The sequence below is a fragment of the Ovis aries genome, chromosome 14 (genome assembly GCF_016772045.2).
Source record: "Ovis aries strain OAR_USU_Benz2616 breed Rambouillet chromosome 14, ARS-UI_Ramb_v3.0, whole genome shotgun sequence".
NCBI lineage: Eukaryota > Metazoa > Chordata > Mammalia > Artiodactyla > Bovidae > Ovis > Ovis aries.
The window spans coordinates 11,145,133-11,167,992 of record NC_056067.1 but is presented as its reverse complement, the minus strand read 5'-3'; the positions used below and the strand labels follow the sequence as shown (position 1 = coordinate 11,167,992).

The 22,860-nt window shown below is 63.4% G+C and overlaps 1 protein-coding gene across 7 annotated transcripts in view; it reads right to left on the bottom strand.

Annotated features, from left to right (window-relative positions):
• GSE1 (Gse1 coiled-coil protein) overlaps nt 1-22,860 on the bottom strand; it is a 393,370-nt gene that overhangs the window by 25,111 nt on the left and 345,399 nt on the right. For 6 of the 7 annotated variants that reach the window (XM_042230771.2, XM_042230774.2, XM_042230773.2 and 3 more), the window contains exon 3: nt 4,907-5,125. The exons of the other annotated variant lie outside the window; for it this stretch is intronic. In XM_042230771.2, coding sequence (XP_042086705.1) covers nt 4,907-5,125 — 219 coding nt within the window. The remainder of the gene's footprint in view (nt 1-4,906; nt 5,126-22,860) is intronic. 7 annotated transcript variants of the gene reach the window in all.

Genomic DNA, 22,860 nt, shown 5'->3' with positions numbered 1-22,860 from the left:
GGACAGTTGAAGCCTCAACCCCCACGCCTTCAAGGAGCCCTCTCCGCCTCACCAGGGGGCGACGCACGCCTGCTCCCAGGACCGCCAGCCGCATCACCAAACCCCAACCAGCAAAGGTGTTTCTTCTCACAAGACGCGTTTCCCGGGGCTGAGTGGGAAGGCAGGTGGGCGTCCGTGCTGCTTCCCATGGGGTCTTAGGGCGGGTGCCGAGGGGGCTTCAGGGGGTGACACTGTCGCCCTGTCACAGCCTGGGAAAGCCTCTGGTTCCAATGGCCCAGGGCCGGGCACCCCTCCAGAATGGACTCAGTCCCCTTCCCTGGGCCTTGCTCTCCCCAGAATCGCAGCCCAGACACAGAGGAGGGGCGGGGTGCTGAGGAAGCCCCCCTCACGCTCACACCTGTAAATGAGACAGACGGGGCTGCAGGCCAAGCCCTGCCGGTCCCCACACCCCCACCCCATTTTGCTGTTTTCCTGGAAAGAGGCGGATTTCAGGCGGCAGACCACAAGCGCCTACCTCACTCCTGGCTCAGGCAGCTGCACTGCTGGTGGGCAGAGTCCCACCTCCAACCTCGACAGCGAGGGTGCCTGCTCCCCTCACCTGTGCAAGGCGGCCCCTGCCCGTCACTGCCAAGAGCCCCACAGGAACACGCGGACCAAGGTGACGGTTAGGCCCAAGCCTGCAGCCCGAGGTTCCTTCCTGAACATGCTGTGTGGGCCTGGTCGCGCCCGGGCCTTCGGCACACGCAGGAGCAGCTCGCCCCGACAGGACGGGGTCTCCGCGCAAAGGATGCGTGGGGGGCACCCACGCCAGCCCTCAGCCGTGGACGCACCCACCTCGCGCGGCCCCTGGAGCCCCCAGCTACGCGCGTTGGGGGTGGGGTGATGGAGTGGGTGGCCCTGCGCCGTCACCTGCAGGCACCGTGCCTGGTGCGAGCGTGGGTCTCCTGAACCCTCAGGATCGACGCGGCAGGCCCCACCCTCATCCCGAGAAGGAACAGGCAGCAGCTCAGAGGTCTCGCACCAGGCCCGGGTCATACAACAAGGACACAGAAACCCACTGACGTCCGTGCCCCCTCTGTAGTGGGGCACCCCCCTCTGTAGTGGGTTACAGACCTGCGCACATCGGGACCCCCCCCCAGGCCCAGACCCCTGGCTCCTCACCAGCCGATAGGGACCATGCAGGGCCCCAGGAAAGACACCTCCCGCGGGGCACGCCGTCTCCCGCTCGAGAGCTCTCTGGGGGCAGAGCAAACGAGGCAGGCGGATCACTTGCTCTACACTGAATTTTTAAACTGCACCTTGGAGACGCGACGTGAGCAAAGACATTACCCGGGAGCAGATGGGAGAGTTGGGCCGCGGCTTTCAGAATGAGATGCTCTGGAGGGGCAGAGGAGAGGGTGGCAGGGAGTGGGGGCACCCAGGGCCACGGCCAGCACCCGGGGTGCACGAGGTGACCGGGACGAGCCTGGTGGCAAGCGGGGAGGCCAAAGCCTCAACTGTCTTCTCTCAGCCGTCAGCCCTCCCTGTGCGGGGGTTGCTGAACCCTTGGGGGCGGGACGGTCCCCCCGGGGGCACCCTGCGGGCACAGGGGCCCTTGAAAGGATGGCCGAAGTGGAGACCATGTCGGGCCGTCTCTGGGAATGCAGACACGGATGCAGCAGTTGGGGGAGGACTGTGGCTTCCATCTCTGCTCCACGGCCTGGTGAGTCGGGATGCCAGCCAAGCCTGAAGTGCGGCCGCGTCTGCCAGCGAGGTGGACGCAGAACAGAGGCCAGGGCTCTTGCAGGTAGAGGCCGCTGGCACAGAGCGAGTGCTCAACGAACAGTCATTGCCCAGTTCAGGATAGGAGAGCCCTCACTGGCTGCACCCCTCACACCCAAGAGTGTGGTGCCAACCGGCCACGGGAAGCCACGAGACCTGGGGGGCGTGCCCATGCGGACAGCCAGTGGCAGGGCCATGTGTGCCATATCGGGGCTGCCAGGGCTGGGGGAGGGTATGGGAGGGGACGGGCTTCTTTTGGGGAGACAAAGCATTCTATACATAAGAGTGATGGCTGGGACTTCCCTGGTAGTCCAGGGGTTAAGATTCCGCCTGCCAGTGCAGGGGACCCAGGCTCGATCCCTGGCCTGGGAGGACCCCACAAGCTGGGGAGTGACTAAGGCCGCGCCCCAGGGCCCTTGCTCTGCAGCTGGAGACACCACGGCAGTGGGAAGCCCGTGCATTGCAACCGAGAGTAGCAGCTCCCGCTCGCCACAGCTAGAGAAAGCCCGCACACAGCAACCGAGAGTAGCTCCCGCTTGGCACAGCTAGAGAAACCCTGCAGACAGCAACCGAGACCCAGGGCAGCCACAGACTTGCACAGATTAATAATTTTAGAAAGTGATGGTCGCACAACTCTGAACGCGTGACAACCCGCTGAACTGTGTCCTGTTAGAAATGAATTTTATAAGAAACTTACAAGGAGAAAAATTGAGTCCCCCCCTGCTCCAAATCACCAAGCCCAGCAAGTGGTCCCCCTTGGTCGTTCCAGTTTCTAGTGGAGAGACGGGGAGCTGGGGCAGCTGGCCCTCCCCTCATGCCCCCGGAAGCCCCCAGGCTCCCAGAAGCTGACAGCCAAGACCCCCACGTGCTCCCCGCACAGCTGCAGGTGGTGCTGGGGCGGGAGAGGTGCAGGACGCCCGTCCCTCCCTGCTAGGGCTGTGCTCAGGCTTTTGCCATCCTAAGCCTGGCTCCTCCAGGTCCGTGGGGAAAGGCCCAGGCGGCAGCAGCGAGGGACACCAGGCACGTCCTCAGCAGCTCTGTGACCCCAGGCTCCTTACGTGACCTTGCGGGGCCTCAGCCTTCCGCCCCCTGCACACTGGGCCACCGCCAGGCTGCCAGCCCATTCTACAGACAGGGGAACGGCACAGCAGAGCTGGGGTGACTCCATGAGAGAAAAAACGGGGACGAGGCCCGGGGACGTGACCTGGAGGAGGCTCCAGAGAGAGATGAGGCTCAGCTCTTGAAAGCAAAATCCTCACTGGAGTTGCCCAGATGGAGCGTCGCATGTCGAGCTCATCACCATAGCTTTAAACGCACAGGCTTGGCTTGTGGCCCTACGAGCCAGAAACGAGGGTGCGGTGCCCAGCACGCACAGGGGAACTACACCGACCCCGAGCTCCCCAGGCCCCAGGATTCCTCATCCGGGTGACGGGGACGCCTCAGCCCAGCCAGCAGCAGACGCTGTGCTCCGGAGACAGCCTGAGCATGGGCCCGCGTGGCCTGCCCAGCCCTGCCCCGTCCCTCCATCACAAAGTCCTCGGGCACGCTTCCCAGGGCGTCACGCAAACACCTGGACCACAGCAGAGGGCAGCGGGCCCCCCGCAGCACAGTGTTCCCGGCCAGCGAGGCCCAACAGCCTCTGGCATGTGGGCTACCCACTGGCCCACCATCCAAGCTGGACGCTGGGGCCAGCAGAGAGGAGACAAAGGCCACTGAGGCCAGGCTTGCCCCGCATCCAGGGGCCCCGCGGGAGCCTCGTCCTCTGCAGACGGCGGGGTGTGGGGGGGTAGTGTCACCCCAGGACGGGCCCAGCTGCCCAGGCGTGGACACAGATGTTGGCTTAAGCCCTGACACCCGGTCGGGGGTGACTCAGCCAGAGGGACCTGGCGTCCCCTGCTGACAGCTGTCCGTGGAGGCCGTGCCGGCCCCGTCTCTCTGCCTCTCGGAACGTGACGGAAGATGATACCAGAGCACGGAGCCGCCATGCAAACTCTGCCTGGGGGGCCTCCTCGTCCACTCAGAAGAGATCCCAGTTCAGGGCTGGAGCCACTGTCCCCACTCCTCGCCCGGGTGGACACCAGCCGCGAGGCGATCCCCTGGCAAAGCAGAAACCTACCCAAAGGCCTGGGCTCCTGGGCCCACAGCCACCTGCCCCGGGATCCAGTCTACCCCACTCCCTCCTCTGCCCAGCAACCACGTGAGTAGAAAAGGGGTGCAGACAAGTCGGAGTCAGGTAGCAGCAGGCCCCCGCCGCACCCCTGTCACAGCAAAAGTCCACCCTGCTGAGCTGGAGACCCCCAGAGTCGATACAGACAGACACGTGTTCTCTGGGTGCCCAGAGGGCCTTGGAACACACAACACCAAGCCCTGGACATTCCGGGCGAGGCAGACGGCAGGCAGAAGCACCCAGGGTCCCTGCTTCCTCTGCCCGGGAGGTGGAATCCCTGCCCCGCCCAGCAGGGCACCTACAGGGTATGGAATCCGTAGCGGCCCAGGCCTCCCAGCAGCTCTGAGGCAAACTGCCTGCCACCCACTTGTGTAGCTGGCGGCCCCTGACCTGGACTAACACAGGCTGACAGTCATCCTGGAAGGGCCCGGAGCCAGGGCTGTATGCACGGGAAGGCTGACACTCAGAGAGGGCCAGTGTTTGCCAAAAGCCACAGAGCACGTCATTGCCCCAGTGACAGGAGGAGCCAGGGCTCCAGACCCCTGGGGGATGCCTGTCACACTACAAGACCCCTGCCTAGGGGCCAGGGGTTGGGGGATGGCACCGGTGGGTGAGCCATGCCAACTTGGGACACACGCCTCCTGGGAAGAGGCCCTGGAGCAGGCTGGGGGCTCTAAAAGGAGCATCGCGCCTGCAAACCCCAACCCCACGCCCACTACTGTTGGCGGAGGGCCCCCTCGGCGGCTCCTGGAGCAAAGAAGTCAGCAGATAGCGCAGAGAGCAGGGTTCAGCAGCCGGGAAAGCGCGTCCCCGCCGCGAAGCAGCAGGAGGAGGAAGACCAGGCAGTGTGGACGCTCGGTGTGCGAGCCCGTGGGCAGACGGCCGGCTGGAAGGCCCTGTGCCCAGAGTCCCGGGGACCGGGCAGGACCGTGCTCTCCCCGCCCTCGGCCGGCTGCCCCGGGCGGGCGCGCCTCTTACCTCTGGGCTCCTCCGCCTGTTTGGCGAGCTTGCGCAGGGCGGCGGCGAAGCTGGAGGAAGGCGCGGCCTGGGCCGACAGCGCGCTGCTGGTGGCGGGGCTGCCGCTGGGCACCAGGGCGCCATTGAGCGGCGAGGGGGTGAGGGGGTTGACGGTGGCGGTGGTCCTGGTCGCGGTGGAGAGCATCCCTAGCGAAGGGGACTTGGGCTCATGGCTCATGCCTGAAACAGGAAGAGAAGAACCAGTCACCCGAGAGCAGAGGGCCCAGCACCAGAGCGGGCGCTGCCGGGCGTGCAGGACGGGGGGCGGGCACCGGCCGGGCGTGCGGGGCAGGGCAGGCGCGGCCCGGGGGGGGGGGCGGGTGAAGCAGGGCAGAGCCAGCTCTGTGGAGCGCGGGGGGCCGCCACCCCGGCGTCCCTCTGTGCTCCACACCCAGAGAACCACAGGGCCCAGGACCCCGGGCCAGTGTTCTCGCAAGAAAGAGAGGAAGGCCAGCGGAAAGGAAAGCGCCAGAGCAGGGACCCCCTGGAGGACAGGCAGGGCCTCCCGCACGTCCTGCAGACGAGACCAGCGTCCACGAGATGAGCGATGGCGCACAGCCTTCCTCCTCCCAGAGGAGGAGCCGGGCTTGCGCTCGGGCAGGCCGCGGGGACCCAGGACCATCCCAGGCAAGCCGGCTGGGCCCTCACCTGTGGCTGCCGTCGCCCTTTGAACCCCAAAGCCCCTGAGGGACAAAGCGGGCCTGCACCGAGAAGGCTCCCTGCAGGTGACAAGTGGGCAGAGGACACGGCCAGCTGAGGCCCCCGCGGCAGTCCAGCCGGGCACAGAGACCCCCAGACACATGGCGGCAGGTCTAGACGGCTCCCCCGAGGCGGGAGGGTCCAGGCTTGCCCACGCTGGCCAAGGAGCTGACCAGGGGACACCGCAAGCCTTCACTGGCCCCTAGGATGCTCGCCCTCCTGCGGGCCCCATGGGCCCCATGAACAAAGGCCGCGCTCCTCACAGGCTGGTGGGTGTGTCTCCTGCATTCTCGATGGACACCTTGCCTGTGCCCGCCCCCAACCTGTGGGTACATTCAAGGGGTGCAAATGAGGCCTATGGCCTCACAGGCGGCGGGCCACAGGCTGAGTGCAGGGGGAGGTGCAGAGAGCTGAGAGGACCGCTCCAGGGAACGCCGGCCACCTGCGGTGCTCCGGGAGGGGTGGGAAGGCGCAGCCGGAGGGTGCTCACGAGGGCAGCGTGGTGGGGACGTGTGCCTCTCCCCGGGCCCCCGGCCCTCCGAAGCCAGCCAGGAGAGGCTGTAGTCCCCGACAACACAGTCTGCACCCTGAGTCCTGGAGAACTGGCCTGCAGCCCCCATCGCCCCCCATGCAGGGCGGGTGGGCAGAGAGATCTCAGGAGCGCAAAAGGTGAATGGCCACGACTGTGAGGGGGCGTTCAAGAAGCCAGTGCGCGCTTGGAGGGAGAAGGCTTCTCTCAGGGGAGGGCTCACACCTTGCGGACAAAGGACCCCACAAGAGCCCTGGCGCCCGCAGCCAGCAGCCCGGCCGGCCTCCCAGCTGCCGGCGGGTGACAGGGGCCTGACCCTGTGCGTCCGCCTCTCTGGAGGAGCGGGGGAGAGGGCAGAGTACAGGCGACTCCACAGGCCCCGCAGCCCAGCAAGCTCTGAATGAGAGTGCTCTCTCAGCAACCCCAGCACTCAGCCAGCTGCTAGGGCAGTTGAGCAGGAGGCCCACCTGGAAGCTCAGTCCCAGGCCCTCCCCGGCACCCCATCCTCCCCAACCCCTCCTCCTCGGAATGAGGGAACAGGACCGTGTGGACCAGCCTTGGAGCAAGGAGGAAGAGGGCACCTGGAGGTCAGGCTTTGCAAGGACTGCGCTGCCACACACAGTGGGCACCTGGATCCCAGCTCTGGGGCCTCTAGTTGTGTGACCCTGGCCAAGTCCCTTTGCCTCTCTGGGCCTCAGTTGCATCTATAATCTGAGGACGAAGACAAAGTCCGCCTCGTGAAGTTTAATCCCACAAGGGAGCCAGGAGGCGATTCACAGCAGGCCTGGCATATCTCAAGGACCCCTCCTGGTGTCATCACGCCAACGGTCAGCGGACGGGGCAGAAACCCAGGCCTGGATAGGCAGAGGCCAGGCCAAGGCCGCGCGGGTCAGTCTGGGCAGACTGGACCCGAGTTGCCCGATCTGTGCCACCATCGCCCCCAAAAGCCCTCCCCACCACCATCCCTTCCCGGGTGGGCCGGGCGCCCACAGACCAGCTTTGCCTGCCCCTGGGCTGCACTGGCTGCTGAAAGTGAACACGGAGGACGCCGGGGACAGAAGGACCCGGGGCTCTGGTCCTGCTGCCTGCGGGGAGGCCCAGGGACGGAGCCCACACAGGACCTGACCAGGGTGGTCCAGAAGCCTGCCGGGTCCTGCTCTGGACCGAAGCGCCCTCAGCAACCACTCGGTGAGCCGACGGTGGTTTTTTTTTTTCTTTTGGGGGGGGGGTATGGCATATGATGGAGTGCCGTCCTTGCAGGGCCCCCAGCCCGGGCACAGCATGAGGGGTTCTCACCCAGGGCCACACGGCTCAGCAGCACATCAGGACTCGAACCCCATTTCATGGGCCCAGAGGCAGCGTTCTCACCAGGAAGAAGCGGGGTTGGGGGGAAGGGCAGGACACCCTCCCGTGACCCCACCTGCCTGGTCCAAGGCCGAACTGCCATGCGGGACCAAGAGGCACAGATGCACTCAGAGCTCAAGGTCACTTGGCCGCGGCGGTTCTGAAGTGGGTCCAAGTCTGTCCCTCATTTCCACAACGGGCGGGGACTAACCCTCTCCTCGCGCGTGGGCGACTCACTCGCAGGGAACAGGCAACGGCAGAAGATTGGCGACTGCCAAGGTGAGGTCGTGGAAGCGCCTGGCCACCCCCCTGGGCTCCCCGGACCATGTGGGCTGCAGGGAGTCCGCGTCAGGCTGTGAAGACACCCGAGGCACCTGTGTGGGGATCCCACGTCCCAGGAATGGGGGCCTCCAGCCCACAGCCATGTGAGGCGGTGGCTCCTCCAGCCCCAGGGAGCCTCGTGATGGGACCGCAGCTGGGCACCAGCTTCATCACCTCAGGGGCGCTGGGCCAGGGCTACGCAGTGCAGCTGCTCCCGGAGCCCGACATGTCTGTGTTCAGGATGGTTTGTTACGCAGCGCTAGTCAGCTAACTGGTACTGGGAGGGCCACCGCGTTCTCCACTGAACAGGACTCACTCTCAACGTCCCTCTCCTTTCTTTGTGCGGTTCAACCATCTGCAGATATGTGTCTTCTTCACCCAGAGTCTCCAAAACAAGAACCCTGGTGCCGTTCACAGTCTCCCGGGATTTCTTAAGAGAACTGGCCACCACCCTTTAAGCCCTGCAGCCTCTAAAAGAAACATGTTATTGTGCCCACTTTACAGATGGGAGAGTCCAGGCTTGGGCCCAAGGGCCAACAGAAGGTCACCAGCGGGGCTGGGATTACCTGAACACAGCACCCATGTCCCACGGACGGGAAGCTGGTCGGGGCTCAGGTCCAGCCCTGCTCTGCAGACGTGAGGCAGGGGCGGAGGTCCCCCGTCTCCCAGGGACCTGTCCCCTCAGCCCAGGGGGCAGGTGTGAGATCACCGCCCAGTGGCGGCGCGACAGACTGGCCAGCTGGTGACCTGGGTGGACGTGCTGTGACCACCAGCTGCCAGCACTGGGCAGGATGGTACAGAGGTGCCAGGGAGCAGCCACCAGGCAAATCCGGGGTCAGACCCCAAAAACATCACACACCCCTTAAGGCCCTGGGTGGAGGCCTTCGGGTGTCAGCAAGAGGAACAATTTTATTATTTTAGCTCTGTTAGAAATGGTCTATGTTTTTAACACAGAACTTCCTTGCCTATGTTCTAGCTTTTCTGGAGTGAACCAGGTTTTTTAAAAATGGAGTGCCCTCAAAGAAAGAGAGACTTGGCTGAGTTTGGAATAACCCCTTGGGATTCCCCCCAGACCAGGGCCTCCTGCCAGCCAGACATGGGAGCTTAGGGAACTGGGGTGCCCCTACCAGAACCCCAATACTCACTGACAGCCCCAGCCTTTCCCTGGCAACCAGGGTCCTGGAAGGCAGGTGCATCCCTGCCCCCTTCCCGTAAGAGCTGCCACTGAAGGTCAGCACCTCGTTTCTCCTGGCACCTAACGACACCCCACCCCTGCAGCACCTAATGGACAGCCCCCCCGGACTCCTGGGGGTCTCCCAAAGCAAGGGTCCCTGCTGTGGTCACTGTGGGCTCTGGAGCATCCTCCAGCCAGGAGAGCTACTCCGCTGATGTCAGGCGACTGAAAATAGGATTCCAAATGAGCAGCTTCCTTAGGGCAGTCTAAAATTAGCTTTCCTCCTCAGCTTGTGTGCGCTAGGAGAGGTGGGGAGGGGAGGCAGGGGGCCCGAGGGACCACCGGCCACTGGGGTGACAGCCCCCTTGCACCGAGGATGCAGGCAGGCAAAGGCCAAACGTGGGGGACCCTGCGAAGGGTCACCTTGAATTTGCTGGGGGTCAACGCAGGATCACAGTCCCCATCTCTGGGTCTTGCCCCCAGTTGCAGCCTCGGGGTCGCTTCAGGATGGCTCTGCCCCCTAGCCCTGGAAGCCACAGGGGCAAGGGGAAGAAGCCCCACAGAGCAGGGGCGCAGCTTCCCCCTCATTAGAGAGGTATTCATTAACTTCTGTGCTCCTGGCCATCAACTGGGTTCTTGTCTACATTATCAGCTCGTGTAAATCCATCATCCTAACAGCTGGGAACAGGCTCCACAGCGTGGAGGCCAGGGATGGATGAGGGCTGGGGCGGGCTCCCTTCCTGCTCAACCGCCCTGACACGCACACACATGCATATGCGTGTACACACACACACACACACTCGGGGCCTCCTGGACATCTCCGCTGCATCACTCACACACACACACACACACACACACACTCACTCACTCAGGGGGTCTCCTGGACATCTCAGCTGCATCACACATACACACACACTCACTCACTCACTCAGGGGGCCTCCTGGACATCTCCGCTGCATCACTCACTCACACACTCTCACACACACACTCACTCACTCACTCAGGGGGCCTCCTGGACATCTCCGCTGCATCTCTCTCTCTCTCTCTCTCTCTCACACACACACACACACACACACACACACACACTCACTCACTCACTCACTCACTCACTCAGGGGGCCTCCTGGACATCTCAGCTGCATCTCTCTCTCTCTCTCACACACACACACACACACACTCACTCACTCAGGGGGCCTCCTGGACATCTCAGCTGCATCTCTCTCTCTCTCTCTCACACACACACACACACACACACACTCACTCACTCACGGGGCCTCCTGGACATCTCAGCTGCATCTCTCTCTCTTTCACACACACACACACACTCTCTCTCTCACTCACTCAGGGGGCCTCCTGGACATCTCAGCTGCATCTCTCTCTCTCTCTCTCTCTCTCTCTCTCTCTCTCACACACACACACACACACATATACACTCACTCACTCACTCAGGGGGCCTCCTGGACATCTCAGCTGCATCACACACACACACACACACTCACACACTCACGGGGCCTCCTGGACATCTCAGCTGCATCACACACACACATACTCACTCACTCACTCACGGGGCCTCCTGGACATCTCAGCTGCATCACAGGCTGCTCTCTGACTCCCCAACCTGCTTCAGCTGCCCCCGCCAGGACCCTCCAAAAAAAGAGCTACTACAGCAACACACCCAGAGCCGAGGGCCCATGACCCCCATGACTGAGGTAGTGGGGGGGGACTGGAGAGGAAAAGCCACCCCCACAATCAGCCGGGCCCCTCCCTCCTGGATGGCGCTGGTGTTCAGAAGCAAGACCCGCCACGGCCGTGGAGGCCCCTTGCCAATGCCTGCACCTTCTACCAAAGCGAGGTGTCTTTAATCAATATTTTCTCCTCTCCTCTGCTCAGGTCTCTAATATGGCCAGAAGCAGCACAAAACTTCAAAAAACAAAGCAAAAGGCAAAGAAGAAAAACCCAAGTGCCAAGGGGCGAGCCTGGCTGGCGGCTCCGTGGACATTCTCCAGAACCACCTCGTCCCTGGTGCTTCAGAACACAGCCCCATCGATCGGGGAGCCTGCTGTCCAAAGGCGCGGGGACAGCAGGCCCAACGGGGGGCAGGCCCCTGACGCTCCATTAAACACGGCAGCGGCCGGCTCCCGCTCCACCAGGGCGGAGGGCGTATTAATCAGCCCGCGGCCGCCCTCCGCCTCCCGCGGACCCGTAATTACCGCTTCCTTTCATCCCGCTCTTCCGCGGCCCCAGACCTCGGGCCTGCTCCCTGCATGCTCTGTAATTACAAGCTAATAGCTGAGATGAATTTTCTGCTGGCTCCCGGTTCAAGCACCGATCCACCCCTTTCCCCTGACAGCCCCCCCCCCACCGCCCCGGGGTAATTACACCCCACAAGGCCGGGCCCAGCAGGGCCTCAGTCAGCTCTGCATGCACAGTCCAGACCTGGGTTCTCTAATCACCCCTCTCAGTAATTCTTCATTACCGCAGACAGAAATGTTTGTGAACAAATACAAGGTGTCCCCCAGCTCTGGGCCTCCATGCACCGCGGCCCCCATGAAGGGGCGATGCTTGTGCAGCCCTAACAAACCGGGGTCACCTGAGCAGAGACCCGGCAGGCAGGCAGACGGTGGCGGCGTGGGGCACCACGTGACCCGGGGAGCCTGAGCAGCTTCATAACACATTCATTATATCTGCCTTCCGGCGTGTTCTGAGCTCACTCGCACGCAGCAGTTTTTCTTGGGGGTGGGGTGGGGGCAGTACCTGGGAGAGCCGAGGAAGGCGTCCTGGCCCCTGGATGCACAGAGGTGGCCTGCCTTAGACCCCCTTGTTCTTTTACAAGGACACTCCCTTGGGTTGTGATTTCTAAGGGGACCGGGGGCGGCGGGGGGCTTTTCTTGTCCAGAGTCCCAGAGCTGGACGTCCTCCCCAAGGCTCCGGCCCCAGTGACTGGCAGATTGAGCCAGAGCCACCACTAACTGCTGGAGCAGAGGACGGCCTGCATCCTGACCCCGAACCGCGGAGAAGGACGGGGAGGAGGGGGGAGGGGGGCGGACGAGGCCTACCCGGCTCAGGAGGCTCGGGAGCAAAACGCTAAGAGGCAGCTCATCTCAGGACAAGCCCGCTGCCCTTCCCCCGCAGTTCCCTTGCTCACATGGCTGCCTGGTTACCACGGGATTGGGAAGGCAGGAGCCACGGAGGGTCTGCTAGGACCCCAGTCAGTGAGAATGCAAGCCCTCCGCACTCCCAGAACCAGCCCCACAGGCTGAGCCGTCTGCAGAGCTCATTTCTGGGGTCCCCGGGAAAGCCACCACAAATGGGTTCAGGGAGGCCCCTACCGTCAACAGGGTGGGGGGTTGTGCAGCATTCTGGGTTCTCCCCGGCCTTGCCTGCACACTGCCGTAGCAGTGACAAGGGGCATGGGGGCTGAAACCGGGTCCCAGGGAGAAGAGCATTCAGGACAAACGCCCCACACAGGCCTGTCACTCAGGAGAGGGGTGCCGGGGGAGCTGTGAGGTGCAGGTGGGACTAGGCCCCTCGGCTGGCTCCCGGGGTGGAGAGGAGAGCGCCGGGAAGGGCCTGGACCCGGGCGGCCTGCTGATGGAGGCCTCCCAGGACAGCCCAGTGAGCGGCTGAGGCTCAAGGCCGCAGACGCAAGGGATCCCGGAGGTTCTGGTGCAGGCGAAGGACGGAAGTCAGGCAGCAGATGGCGGCGCCATTTGACGGTGATTATTCCAAGCGGGTGGTGTCTGGAGCAGCCTGGGATAGGCAGACGGAGGGCAGCCTGGGAGGGGCACAGAGTGGGTGGAGACAGCCCTGGGGACATGCACGATTAAGGCAAAAAAGGCTGTGGGACAGGGTCAAGGCTGGCACTGAGGGGCCCCCAGAGCCGGTCGGCATCAGCACTGACAATCACAAGGCCTGGCTGTGCCCAGAGCATCGCTGTCACCCTTCAGAGTCACTCCAGGAACAGACCTCGCCCCTCATCAGCCAAGGAGCCTCCTAACACGGCCCATCATGGCCCCACTCTACAGATGGGTAAACTGAGGCTGGAAGAGTCACATCCTTGTCTGGGGCTGCATGCTGAGGAGCCAGGGTGGGGATCCAGTTTTCCTTGCTGCTATGCTGGCAATTTCCTTTTAAATCAGAAGACACTAAAAGACACTTCACCCCTCACCCTAGCTAGGGGTCACCTCCCATCCCGCAGGCTGCTGGAATGCCCACATAGGCCCACCCACACGCATCGCCTTACAGAGGGTATCAGGGAGGAAGAGCAGCTCTGACTCCGGGCCGCACCCCTGAACCCCACGTTGTGGCAGCTCGGGGCTGGAGGGCACCAAGCCGACAAGCTGAGAGTGACTTCTTGGTGTCCCCAAGGGCCCCAAGCTAACCAGGCCACCTCCCCAGAAAGGAGCCCTCTGAGTGAGCTCATAGGTTCAGGGTACAGGACGTGGCTGGGGTGGGGGTGGGGTCAGAGGTCCCAAAGGATAGGAACCCAACCTGGCCAGGAGGCGGCAGCGTGCTCCAAGCTTCCACGGAGCAGCAGGCCGGGGCCGGCAGGTGGGGCAATGGGCCAGCAGGGCAGGGGTCAGGGTCCTTCTACCGAAGGGAGGACACCTGGCTGGGAGATGAGACGTGAGGCTGCTGCCGACCGGGCCTGCCCAGCCCCAGGGCCCGGGCACCTGGGTGTCTAAACCCCTCAGGTGAGAGGGGGACACGCGGCAGAGCACCCATGTCCCTTCCATACCGGGGGTGTCGGCAAAGCTGTCCACAGGGCGAGCCTGTGCACCTGTACCCCCGGCCTCAAAGGGCACTCAGAAGGTCCTCAGCCCACGGAAGAGGCACGGCAGCCCCGCCCTCACGTGCATCAGCTGAACATGGGGAAGGAAGGCGCCTGGCATCATGCCCAGGCAGGCGGGCCACTCGAGTGTCACGGGGCAGGACCCCCGGGAGCTAAGTCAGGGGCTTAGCTAGGAAGCCAGCCAGAAGATGGGGTCCGAGCCCAGTCCCCCAAACTTCCTAGCAGGGGCCTGTCCAGTCCTGACATGCTCTGAGCCTCAGTGTCCCCATCAGTACCCCTGGGGGTGAGGACTAGGCAAGAGCAGGCAGAGGCGAAGGGGCCATCTTTCATCCAGCAACCTCGTTACTTGGCATGAAATCAAGACATCTTTAAATGTGAATCAGTGGGCGGTAACTTAAAACTGGAGGTTTCTGGTCAAAATGAAGACTTCCAATTTCCCCTGGAAAATCAGGAGCCAGCAACCAAATCCCAAGAGTGGAAACTCCCCCTCAGTCTGTCCCGAGGTCATCAGCTCACCCACTCTCCCCACTCTCTCAGGCTGGTGGGCTCACTCGAGGCCAGAGGGGTCGCCAGTTTAGAAACCACGCTGCTTTGGGCGATGAACTGGGTCCATGGGAGCTTAACAAACACAGGCGCAGCCAGGACGCTCAGCTCCGACACTGGCACCCTGTCCATCCAGACGCAGCAGAAAGAAGTCCAGCCCCACCCTTAGCTTCGGGGTGGGTGGGAGCCTGGCACGTGTCAACCGTGGGTGGGTCCCACCTGAATCAAAGGCAGGACCTGGCCTCGACTTATGTTTTGTTGCTTTTGCAAAAGGTCCATTCTCAACATGGTTCAAAGGGGCAGGCCAAGTTCTCTGCACCCCCCCACCCCGAATCCTGCACATAGTCAGTCTGACCAAGTCCAGAGAAGCTCATCTGTAAACCCACAGGGACGTGTGTGAGGAGATGTGTGGCATCCCAGAACCCAGGCTACAGATACCTACAGCACAGAATTCTCTACACCCCAAGTACTAACACTCTCCCCCTGACGTGCTCTACCCAGGCTCAGGGTGTCAGAGGGAAGATACCAAGTTCTTAAGGTGCTCCTGTGGTCCAGACTCTAACAGTGTTTCCTCACCCGGGCTCATCCATCATCTTCAAAGCCCTGTGTACCATGCCCAGATGTCCAAAAATGCTCCACTGGGTGGCGAGGGGGAACAGAAACACTACCCTGCAGCCAAGATGCATTTCAGAGCGGATCCACCGGGCAGAAGTTTGCAAAAGCAGTCACAAGCCACCAGCCATGAGCTCCCCAGTCCCAACCGTGTCCTGAGCCAGGTCAAGCCGGCCACAGCCATCCTCTCCAACCTGCTGAGCCAACTGCCGAGGCCTAAGTAATCCTTCAGTTTCTCAAAAGAAACAAACAAAAATTCCCCCACGGATCCAACTGGGAACGTTTAAGGTCCCAGTGCCCCAGGCAGGATGCTGGGGCCAGAACTGGCTCTCACGGGTACCACCTCCCAGGAGTCAAGGGTCACAGGGCAAGAAGTGGTCCAGTCTACCCAAAATTTGTCAGGGGTGCAGCAAAAGGCGAGGTTGGTCACAGGCTTTTTTCCTCCCCTTGTGGGGAGGATGGACATCCTTAGAAACCAAGGGCTGAGGGACACTGAGGGAACCACTCACCGGAGTCAGGTAAACAAAGGTCTGGGTCGTGCTGGAAGGCGAGTCCCTGCCACTCTTTCTGGAGGAAGCTGTCTCAAGCCTTCACACCCAGCCCTTTCCCCTCTCAAAATCTATCCAACACACAATCCTGAGGTGTCAACACACCCGTGGGGGGCTCACGTGGCAGGGACACTGCTGGAAACTGCAGTTGTGAGGCCCAAGGTCTGCTGAGCGCCCTGGCTGGGGCAGCCCAGCCCTGACACCCCACCGCGCGTGGTGCGAGCAGGCAGGCAGGCAGGCCACACGGGCCTGCCAGCTTCAGCTAGGAAGCCAGCTGCTTGGCTAAAATGCACTCCCTGGCCTGGTGACAGGCTCCTGGGACTGGCACGCCTCCTAAGGGAGCCCTCCAGAGTCTCAGAGTCTCACAAGACCTGTTTTTAGGTGAAAACTGCAGGCTGCAGGAAGCTACATCAACGTGTTGGGAAAGGAGAGACCTGGCCGTCAAGCTGATTTAAAACCTACAATCTCAGCCCGCCGGTCTGCTCCCCCTGGCAAGTCCAAGCAGGGCTGACCAGAAATCCTTCACACAATACCATCTGAACACAGCCCTGGGGGCCGACTCTGAGCCTCAGTGTTCTCATGCTGCTAAATGGGGTCAGCCCACCCTCCCCTACTTGCGAGGAGGCGGCAGACAGGGCCGCACCTCTGGGGTGCTCAAAGTCCCTCCAGCATCCCCACCTGCAGACCCTGAGCTCCACCTGCATCCACCTCTGACGTCTAGTCTAGCCCAGCCTCACATGTAAGTCAACAGAGACAGAGACCACGCACCCCATGTAAAAGTTACAAAAGCACAAAGATGAATGAATGCCAGGAATTCAGCAGGACGACTCCACTCACACCCTTTGGTTTTCCTGTTTCACACGGCTTACCAGCTGTCTGATGGCGGGCAGGCAGGAAAGCCCCATGGGACCCCCCGTATCTCCCGGCTAACAGTCAGTGGGGGTAATCCCTACCCTGCAACTCAGACCCTCCAGGGAAAATGAACAGCGGAGCGAGAAGCAACCCCACGTGACCCACGTCACACGAAGGCAGCCAGCCTGCGAGCCCCCACAGCCAGGCTGGGTGGCAGGGCAGGCAGAGCCCTGGGCTCGGGCTCAGTTCAAGGGGAGAGGAGACCTCGGTTAGCACAAAGGACCCCGCCCGCCCCCACTCAGCAGGCCTGGCCCTCCTCAGCTTGACACATGCATCTTCCTTTGGGACGGCTTAACCTGACCGAAAGCCTGCCGATCGATTCCTTTTATTGCTGCCTGTGGTCACAGAAGCATCTGAGCGTGGGGAAGGGCTGGGCTGAGGGGGGAGGGCATCCCACCTCCCTCCTGCTGACCTGCGGTGCAATCCCACCACCATGGGGCCAGCAACAAGCCAGGCAAGAAGCCGCTGGGGAGGGGGCCAGTGTGTGAGCATGGGATCAAGACCAGGGTTGGGGGGTGCGAGCCCAGAAGCCCCAGTGGGGAGGGTCCGCAGGGGCTGGTGTGGTGAGTGTGTGAGCATGGAATGAAGACCCTGGGGTGGGTGCAGCCCCAGTGGGGAGGGTCCGTGGGGGCTGGTGTGGACCTTGAGCCTGGAGGTCTCGGTGGGACAAGCGGCCATCGCTGCCCCTGCCCACACCAAACGCGGCAGGGCCAGGGGCTGGGGGCACAGAGCCTTCTAGGTTCGGAAATTACAAGTCCCGGGAGTCCTAGAGCCAGAGACGGGGATGACCGCGTGCTTCTGACAAACCCGTACACAGGGGCCCTTGGTGCCAGGCGCTGCTCTGAGCTCTTTATAAGAAAGCACTTAACCCAACAGCCTGAGAACACGGGGGCTGTGGCTGTTCCTACCGTAGAGGCCCACAGGAAAGCGTGCACAGTCGTACAGGCTGAGCCAAGGGTCATGGGAACACCCTGGTCAGGGACTGACCAGCTGCTTAACACAGACACTTGGGGGCTGACCCCAGGCCCCTGGGTTTGCAGCCCGCGCCCTGCATGGACCCATGGGGGCAGGCCGGTGGCACACATAACATCCGAGCCCCCACCTCCGACAAGGCCTCCGCAGGCCCATCCTACAGATGGGGAGCAGCTGGGGGCCGTGATGGTGCTGGGGAGACCGGCGGCTCATCTGCCCGCGGGACGCCCCCACTCTGGTCTGGCGGCCCCAAAGCCTCAGCAACGTGCAACTCCTCACAGGCATCAAGGCCTCCAGCTGGAGGAACCGGTTCCAGAATTGGAGGCTTGGCTGGAGCTCCAGAGAGACACAGGGGCCACCGTCCAAACACAGCTCAGCACCTGAAGGTCCCTTCAGGAGAAAGGCCGGCCACTTGCCTGGGGCAGGCAGGAGGAACACCGTCAGGATTTGACCCCGGGTTTGTACAAAGCCCAGGGCCACCATGACCCAGGGATGGGGTTGAGAGCACAGTTTCTCCACTGCCTCCCCGGCCAGGGGAGGGTACCCAGCCCCAGGCCATTCTAGGGCAAACACCGCAGACTCTGGCTTCCCATGAGGGATCCCGATTCTCCTTCACAAGCATCAGGCCCCCACCTTCCCCAGAAAGAGGAATTCCTTCCCCACTGTGCCCCACCCCCCAGCAGAAGGCCCTTCTAGCTCAGCTGCGGGTTCATAAAATACAGATGTCTGGGCCCCACGCCTAGAGATGTGGGTCTTACCTGTCACAGGTGTGGCCCTGGGTTTTAAAGCTCCCTGGGTGAGTCTAAAGTGCAGCCAAGAATGAGCACCTGGTCTGGGGGCTTCCTGTTCCCCTAACACCTTCTTCCTCAGTTAAAAGTCACATCCCAGAGACACTCCCCCCGGTCCCACTGGGATCCTACAAAGCCTCAGGTTCGGCCAGATGCCCTCTTTCCCATGGACTCTCGAAACTGTGGTCCCCTCCCCCATCAGCAGCCCAATGGCCTCTGTCCCAGCGCCTCCCCCCACCCCAAGGCTGCTCTCATTTGCCTCAGCTCTGCAGGGGTCACCCCCTTCCCCAAATTAGCTCAAAGCCTTGGGAACGGAGGGGCAGAGGAAGCTGGTCTCAGGGGCTTGGGACTTGGAGCTGATCGCCCTGATCCGGGAATGGCAGGCTGAGGAGCAGCCCAGCAAATGGGGGAGTGGGGCACAGAGCGTGATAGCTCGCGGTTCCACCCTGCTGGGGGCAGGGCCGCAAGTCATGAGGACGGTGGGGAGAAGACGCTGCCGAGGCGAGATTAAAAGGCCCCTGGTGCACGCCCTGGCAGGCGTGCAAAGGGCTGCTCTGGATGCGGTATTATCCGTGTGCACACTTCCCAGCGGCGGGCAAGGGCTGAGTTCAGAGGAGGCGCTCAATAAATTCTCATTGACAGGAACACTCCCCAGCGCCACCTCCCGCCTGTGGCCTCAGCTGGGGAGAGAGGCCAGCACGAGGAAGTGGAGCCAGTGGCTCGGCAGCCCACACCACTCTGGGCGAGAGAGGAGAGAAATTAAAGCGCGTGGCCAAGCTGAAATGTCACCTGAAACGCGGATCCCTGCAGGTTAGAAAAACAGCTCCGCCGGCGCACCGAGGGGAGGGGGCGGGCCGCAGCTGGCAGCCCTGTGGTTTGGAGGCGGCCGTGTTGCCATAACAGAGGGAATGAACGTGCTACCACCCAAGCCCAGCCCGCGTGGACTTCGAGTAACCCAGACTGGGAATTCCAAGCCTTCCGACGGGGCCAGGAAAAACCTGCCTTGCTGGCTGACTCCACAAGCCCCTACGAGTTCCTGGGGCGAGAGGAGAGAGCTCGCAGCCAGGCTTGCTCACCTCCGCTCTCCTGGGAAAGTAGAAGCCGAGGGCACCGCCGCCCCCCCCCCCCTTCAAGAAAGGGGCTTCGAGCCCAGGGGTCCTTCCTCTGTCAGAGCAGGAGAACGCCAGCTGCCAAAGGGTCAAGGGCCACAAGGGACTGAGCTGGCTCGGGAGGTGCTCGGCCTGGAGGTGCAGGACCCGAACCCTGCCACAGAGCGGCGCTGTGCAGACTCTGCTTCGGCTCCTCAGGCCAGAAACCGGAGGTGCTGAACCCACAGGCGGGCAGCTTCTTCTGCTCAGAAACCCCAAGGCTCCTGGGCTCTGCCGGCCCTAACCTTCCCCCAGAGACAGGGAAGTTAATGAAGGCCAGAGGTCTGCCTGCGCCTGCGGGCATGGCTGAATAAAGGCCATCGGCGCTTCCAAAGAGGCCTGCAGCTTGCTGCGGGCTCCTGCAGGCCCCCACTTACCAGGCCACCAATTCCCAGCCCCTGGTGGACAGGAGCCATGACCCGGGGAACTCTCAGCAAACCCAGACAGAGGGCTCGGTAAACCCTGCTCAACCCTGACAAGCCAGGATTTGGGAAGCTCTCCCCAGCAGGTCAGGGCCTGCGCCGTCCGGGGCAGCCTGCTGCCCCGGCCCCGCAGATGGGGGCGGGCCTCCCAGCCTCCCTTCCCAGGGCCGGGGCTGACCTCGGTCACCCGCTCACCAGCTCCAGATTTCCACCACCCCCGAGGCTCGCAGAAAAGGAGAATCAAGAGTGCCAGAGGCCTGGCTGGCTCCCGCGGCCCTCTTCCCTCCTCTCTGCATGCAGTGAGACAAAGTGAAAGAGGCCAGCCGGGCACCCCCTTTCACAGCGGGGGGCAGGACTCTACCGATAAGGGCCCGCTGGAAGTATCCCTGTAGCTGTTATCACAGAGCCAGGCCTGCCGAGCCGGGGGCGGGCGGGGCAGCGGCTCCCCGCCCTGCCGGATGACACACGGCAGCCCAGCGGAGCCAGAGCCCCAGCCCCTCACCTGTGGCGTGGCCCGGCTGAGTCAGGCGGCAGGTTCTGCCATACCCGCGGGTGGAGGCGCCCATAAACACCGACTGAGCAACGCTGACGTGCCCCGAACAGAAGTAACACCCAGGGAGGCTCAGAGGCAGGCAGCCAGTTCACCTGGGGTTCCCCCCCACCCAACTTTCCACTAGGGGGGAAGGGGGCACAATCCCGGGGGCTTGAAGGCTCAGCCGGCCTACCCTCCGGGGGACATTTCAAGCGCCCCACCGGAGATCTTCTGCCCTCCCATCCCATTCCGTCCCACCCCCACCCCCCAGCCTGGAAATCGGCTTAGGCAAGGAGGCTCCCACCCAGGATCCGCGGGGCCCTTTGTTCCAGCCTTTCACAAAAGCAGCCCTTTTTTGTTTCATCTGGTGGTCCCGCTTTTTGTTTCCAAACCACAGCCTGTGTGGGCCCCAGATAAGGCACTGCAGGGGTTAACAAGGATTTAATGTATTTTAGACGCGCTTCCCAGACAAAGGCTAGTTTACAAAACAAGAGCCAAATCGACTCAACTCGGCCAGTATCCACCAACCAGCCGGCGGGCAGGTGCTTCCCCCGCCGCACACACAGCCCTCCAAACTTCAGAGTCAGCGCTCCGGCAGGGGACCCCGGTTCATCACGTGGGGGGTGTCGCGGCAACACTTCACCCAATCCGGACGACCCCTTCCCCCCACGACCCCGCACCTCCATCTCCTCTGCGCACTTCTCAGGGGTCCCATTAATCCTCCACCCCAAACTCGGGAGGGGGAGTGGGAAGGGGGGAGGCGGGAGGACGAGCCCGACTCCGCTCCGCCTCCACGGAGGGAATTTAATTAGCCTGCTGGAGAGGCGGGCGGGCGGCCGACGAGGTGTCTCTGCTGCTGCAATATAATTGAATCGGCTCCACTCGGTCGGGCCACTCGCCGCCCATCAGCGCGGCCGCCGGGCTGGGGGCGGGGAGGCGCATCCAGGCGGAGCAGGAAGGGCCGAGGAGGGGGGGCAAGGGCAGCGCGGGTGGGGGGCGGCGGATGCAATCACCTCCCACCTCGGAGGCCGGGGCAGCCATCTTCAGCGGGGGGAGGGGCAGGGGACCCGCTCCTACGGGGCGGGGGGGAGCAGAGAGGCGGGGGAGAAGCCGTGGAGCCCGGGGCGCGCCCTTGGGAAGCAAGGCGTGGGGGTCGGAGACCTGAAGGCTGCAGTCCCGCCCTCCCGGCGGTCTCCCTAGCTCGGAGGGAAGGGGGAGGGGAGCGAGACAAAAAACCCAACCTCGCGGCCCCAGCGGGCGATCCCCCCGCCCACCGCAGCCGCCGCCAGCACCTGCCGCGGGGGCGCAGCGCCGCCCCCCTCGCTCCCTCCCCCGCCGCCGCAAAGTTTTCACTCCGGCTCCGGAGCGTAGACAGCTCACCGAGAGCCCCCCAGCTCCCTTGCTCCCCACCCGCCGCACGCTCGTAAAGCACCCCTCGCCTAACACAGCCACCGAGCCCGAGCCCCGGGGCGGCCCGAGCCCCCGCCTGGAGGCCGGACGGCCAGGCTGCGACCCGCCGCGGGGCGCGGGGCCTTGGGTCCCTACTCCGCCCGCCCGGCTCTTATCGCCGTACACACTCCGGGGGAAGTTGCCCCGGAGCCGTTGGCGGCCGCCCCCGCGAAACCCACGAACTTGGAGGAGAGGGGGGCGCGAGCGGAGACCGCCCCCCGCCCGGCTAGAAGCGCTCACCTTTCATGCCAGGGCCCCGCCGCTCCGCCTCGGCTGACACATGCTGGAGCCACCGTCGCCCAGTGTTTGTCTAAACTGCTTATCTCACCCGGGGCTGCTCGGCGGCGGCGGCGGCGGCGGCGGCGGCGGCGGCTCTGGCCCGCTGGGGAGGTGGAGCTTCCGGGGCCCCGGCCAAGAAACACCTGCTGCTGTCGCCGCCGCCGAGGACACACCCAAACGCAACGCCGCCCACTCTCGGGCCACTGGCTCGCTCCCGGCTCCCTGACCTCAGCCAGCGGGAGGTGTCGGGTTTCAGCCGCAAACACACGCGCTCGCGCGCGCGCGCACCGACCGGCGCCCGGGTACACCCGCGCGGGCACACGCCCCTCCCCAGACAGGCCGGCCAGGTGAGCCGAGGACACCAGCAGGTAGGGGAAGTGCCACCCTCAGGCTCCCGGGGACCCCGGGCTTCACTGCTCAGGGGTCCCACGTACACTGGGGTCTGAGACCAGCCACTGGATTCCAAAAGCAGGGAGCGGTCACTTTCAACACGCCCACCAGGCAAGCAGCGCCCCTGCGCCTCTCCCTACCGCTTTCCGGGTGCCGAGAGCAGCGTGTGCCACAAACCAGCAGACCCCCCGAGGAGTGAGCGGACAAACTCACGTGTGCTGGAGGCCTCCTGGAGTAAAACTTTTCCAGAGCCGGTGTCTGCTGGGGGGGAGGAGTGGAGCGGGAGGGGGCATGCAAAGTAGGCTGTGTGCCTCTCTCCTCCCTAGCCCCTCTTAACTCCCAATTTGAAAGAGCTGAATGTTAAGGACTCGGGCCTACGCACCTTCCCCCCAAATTCCAGGAGCTCCGCCTTCTCGTTCTAAGTAACTTTGGGGAAGGCCACAGTGCGGGGGGCAGCGGAGT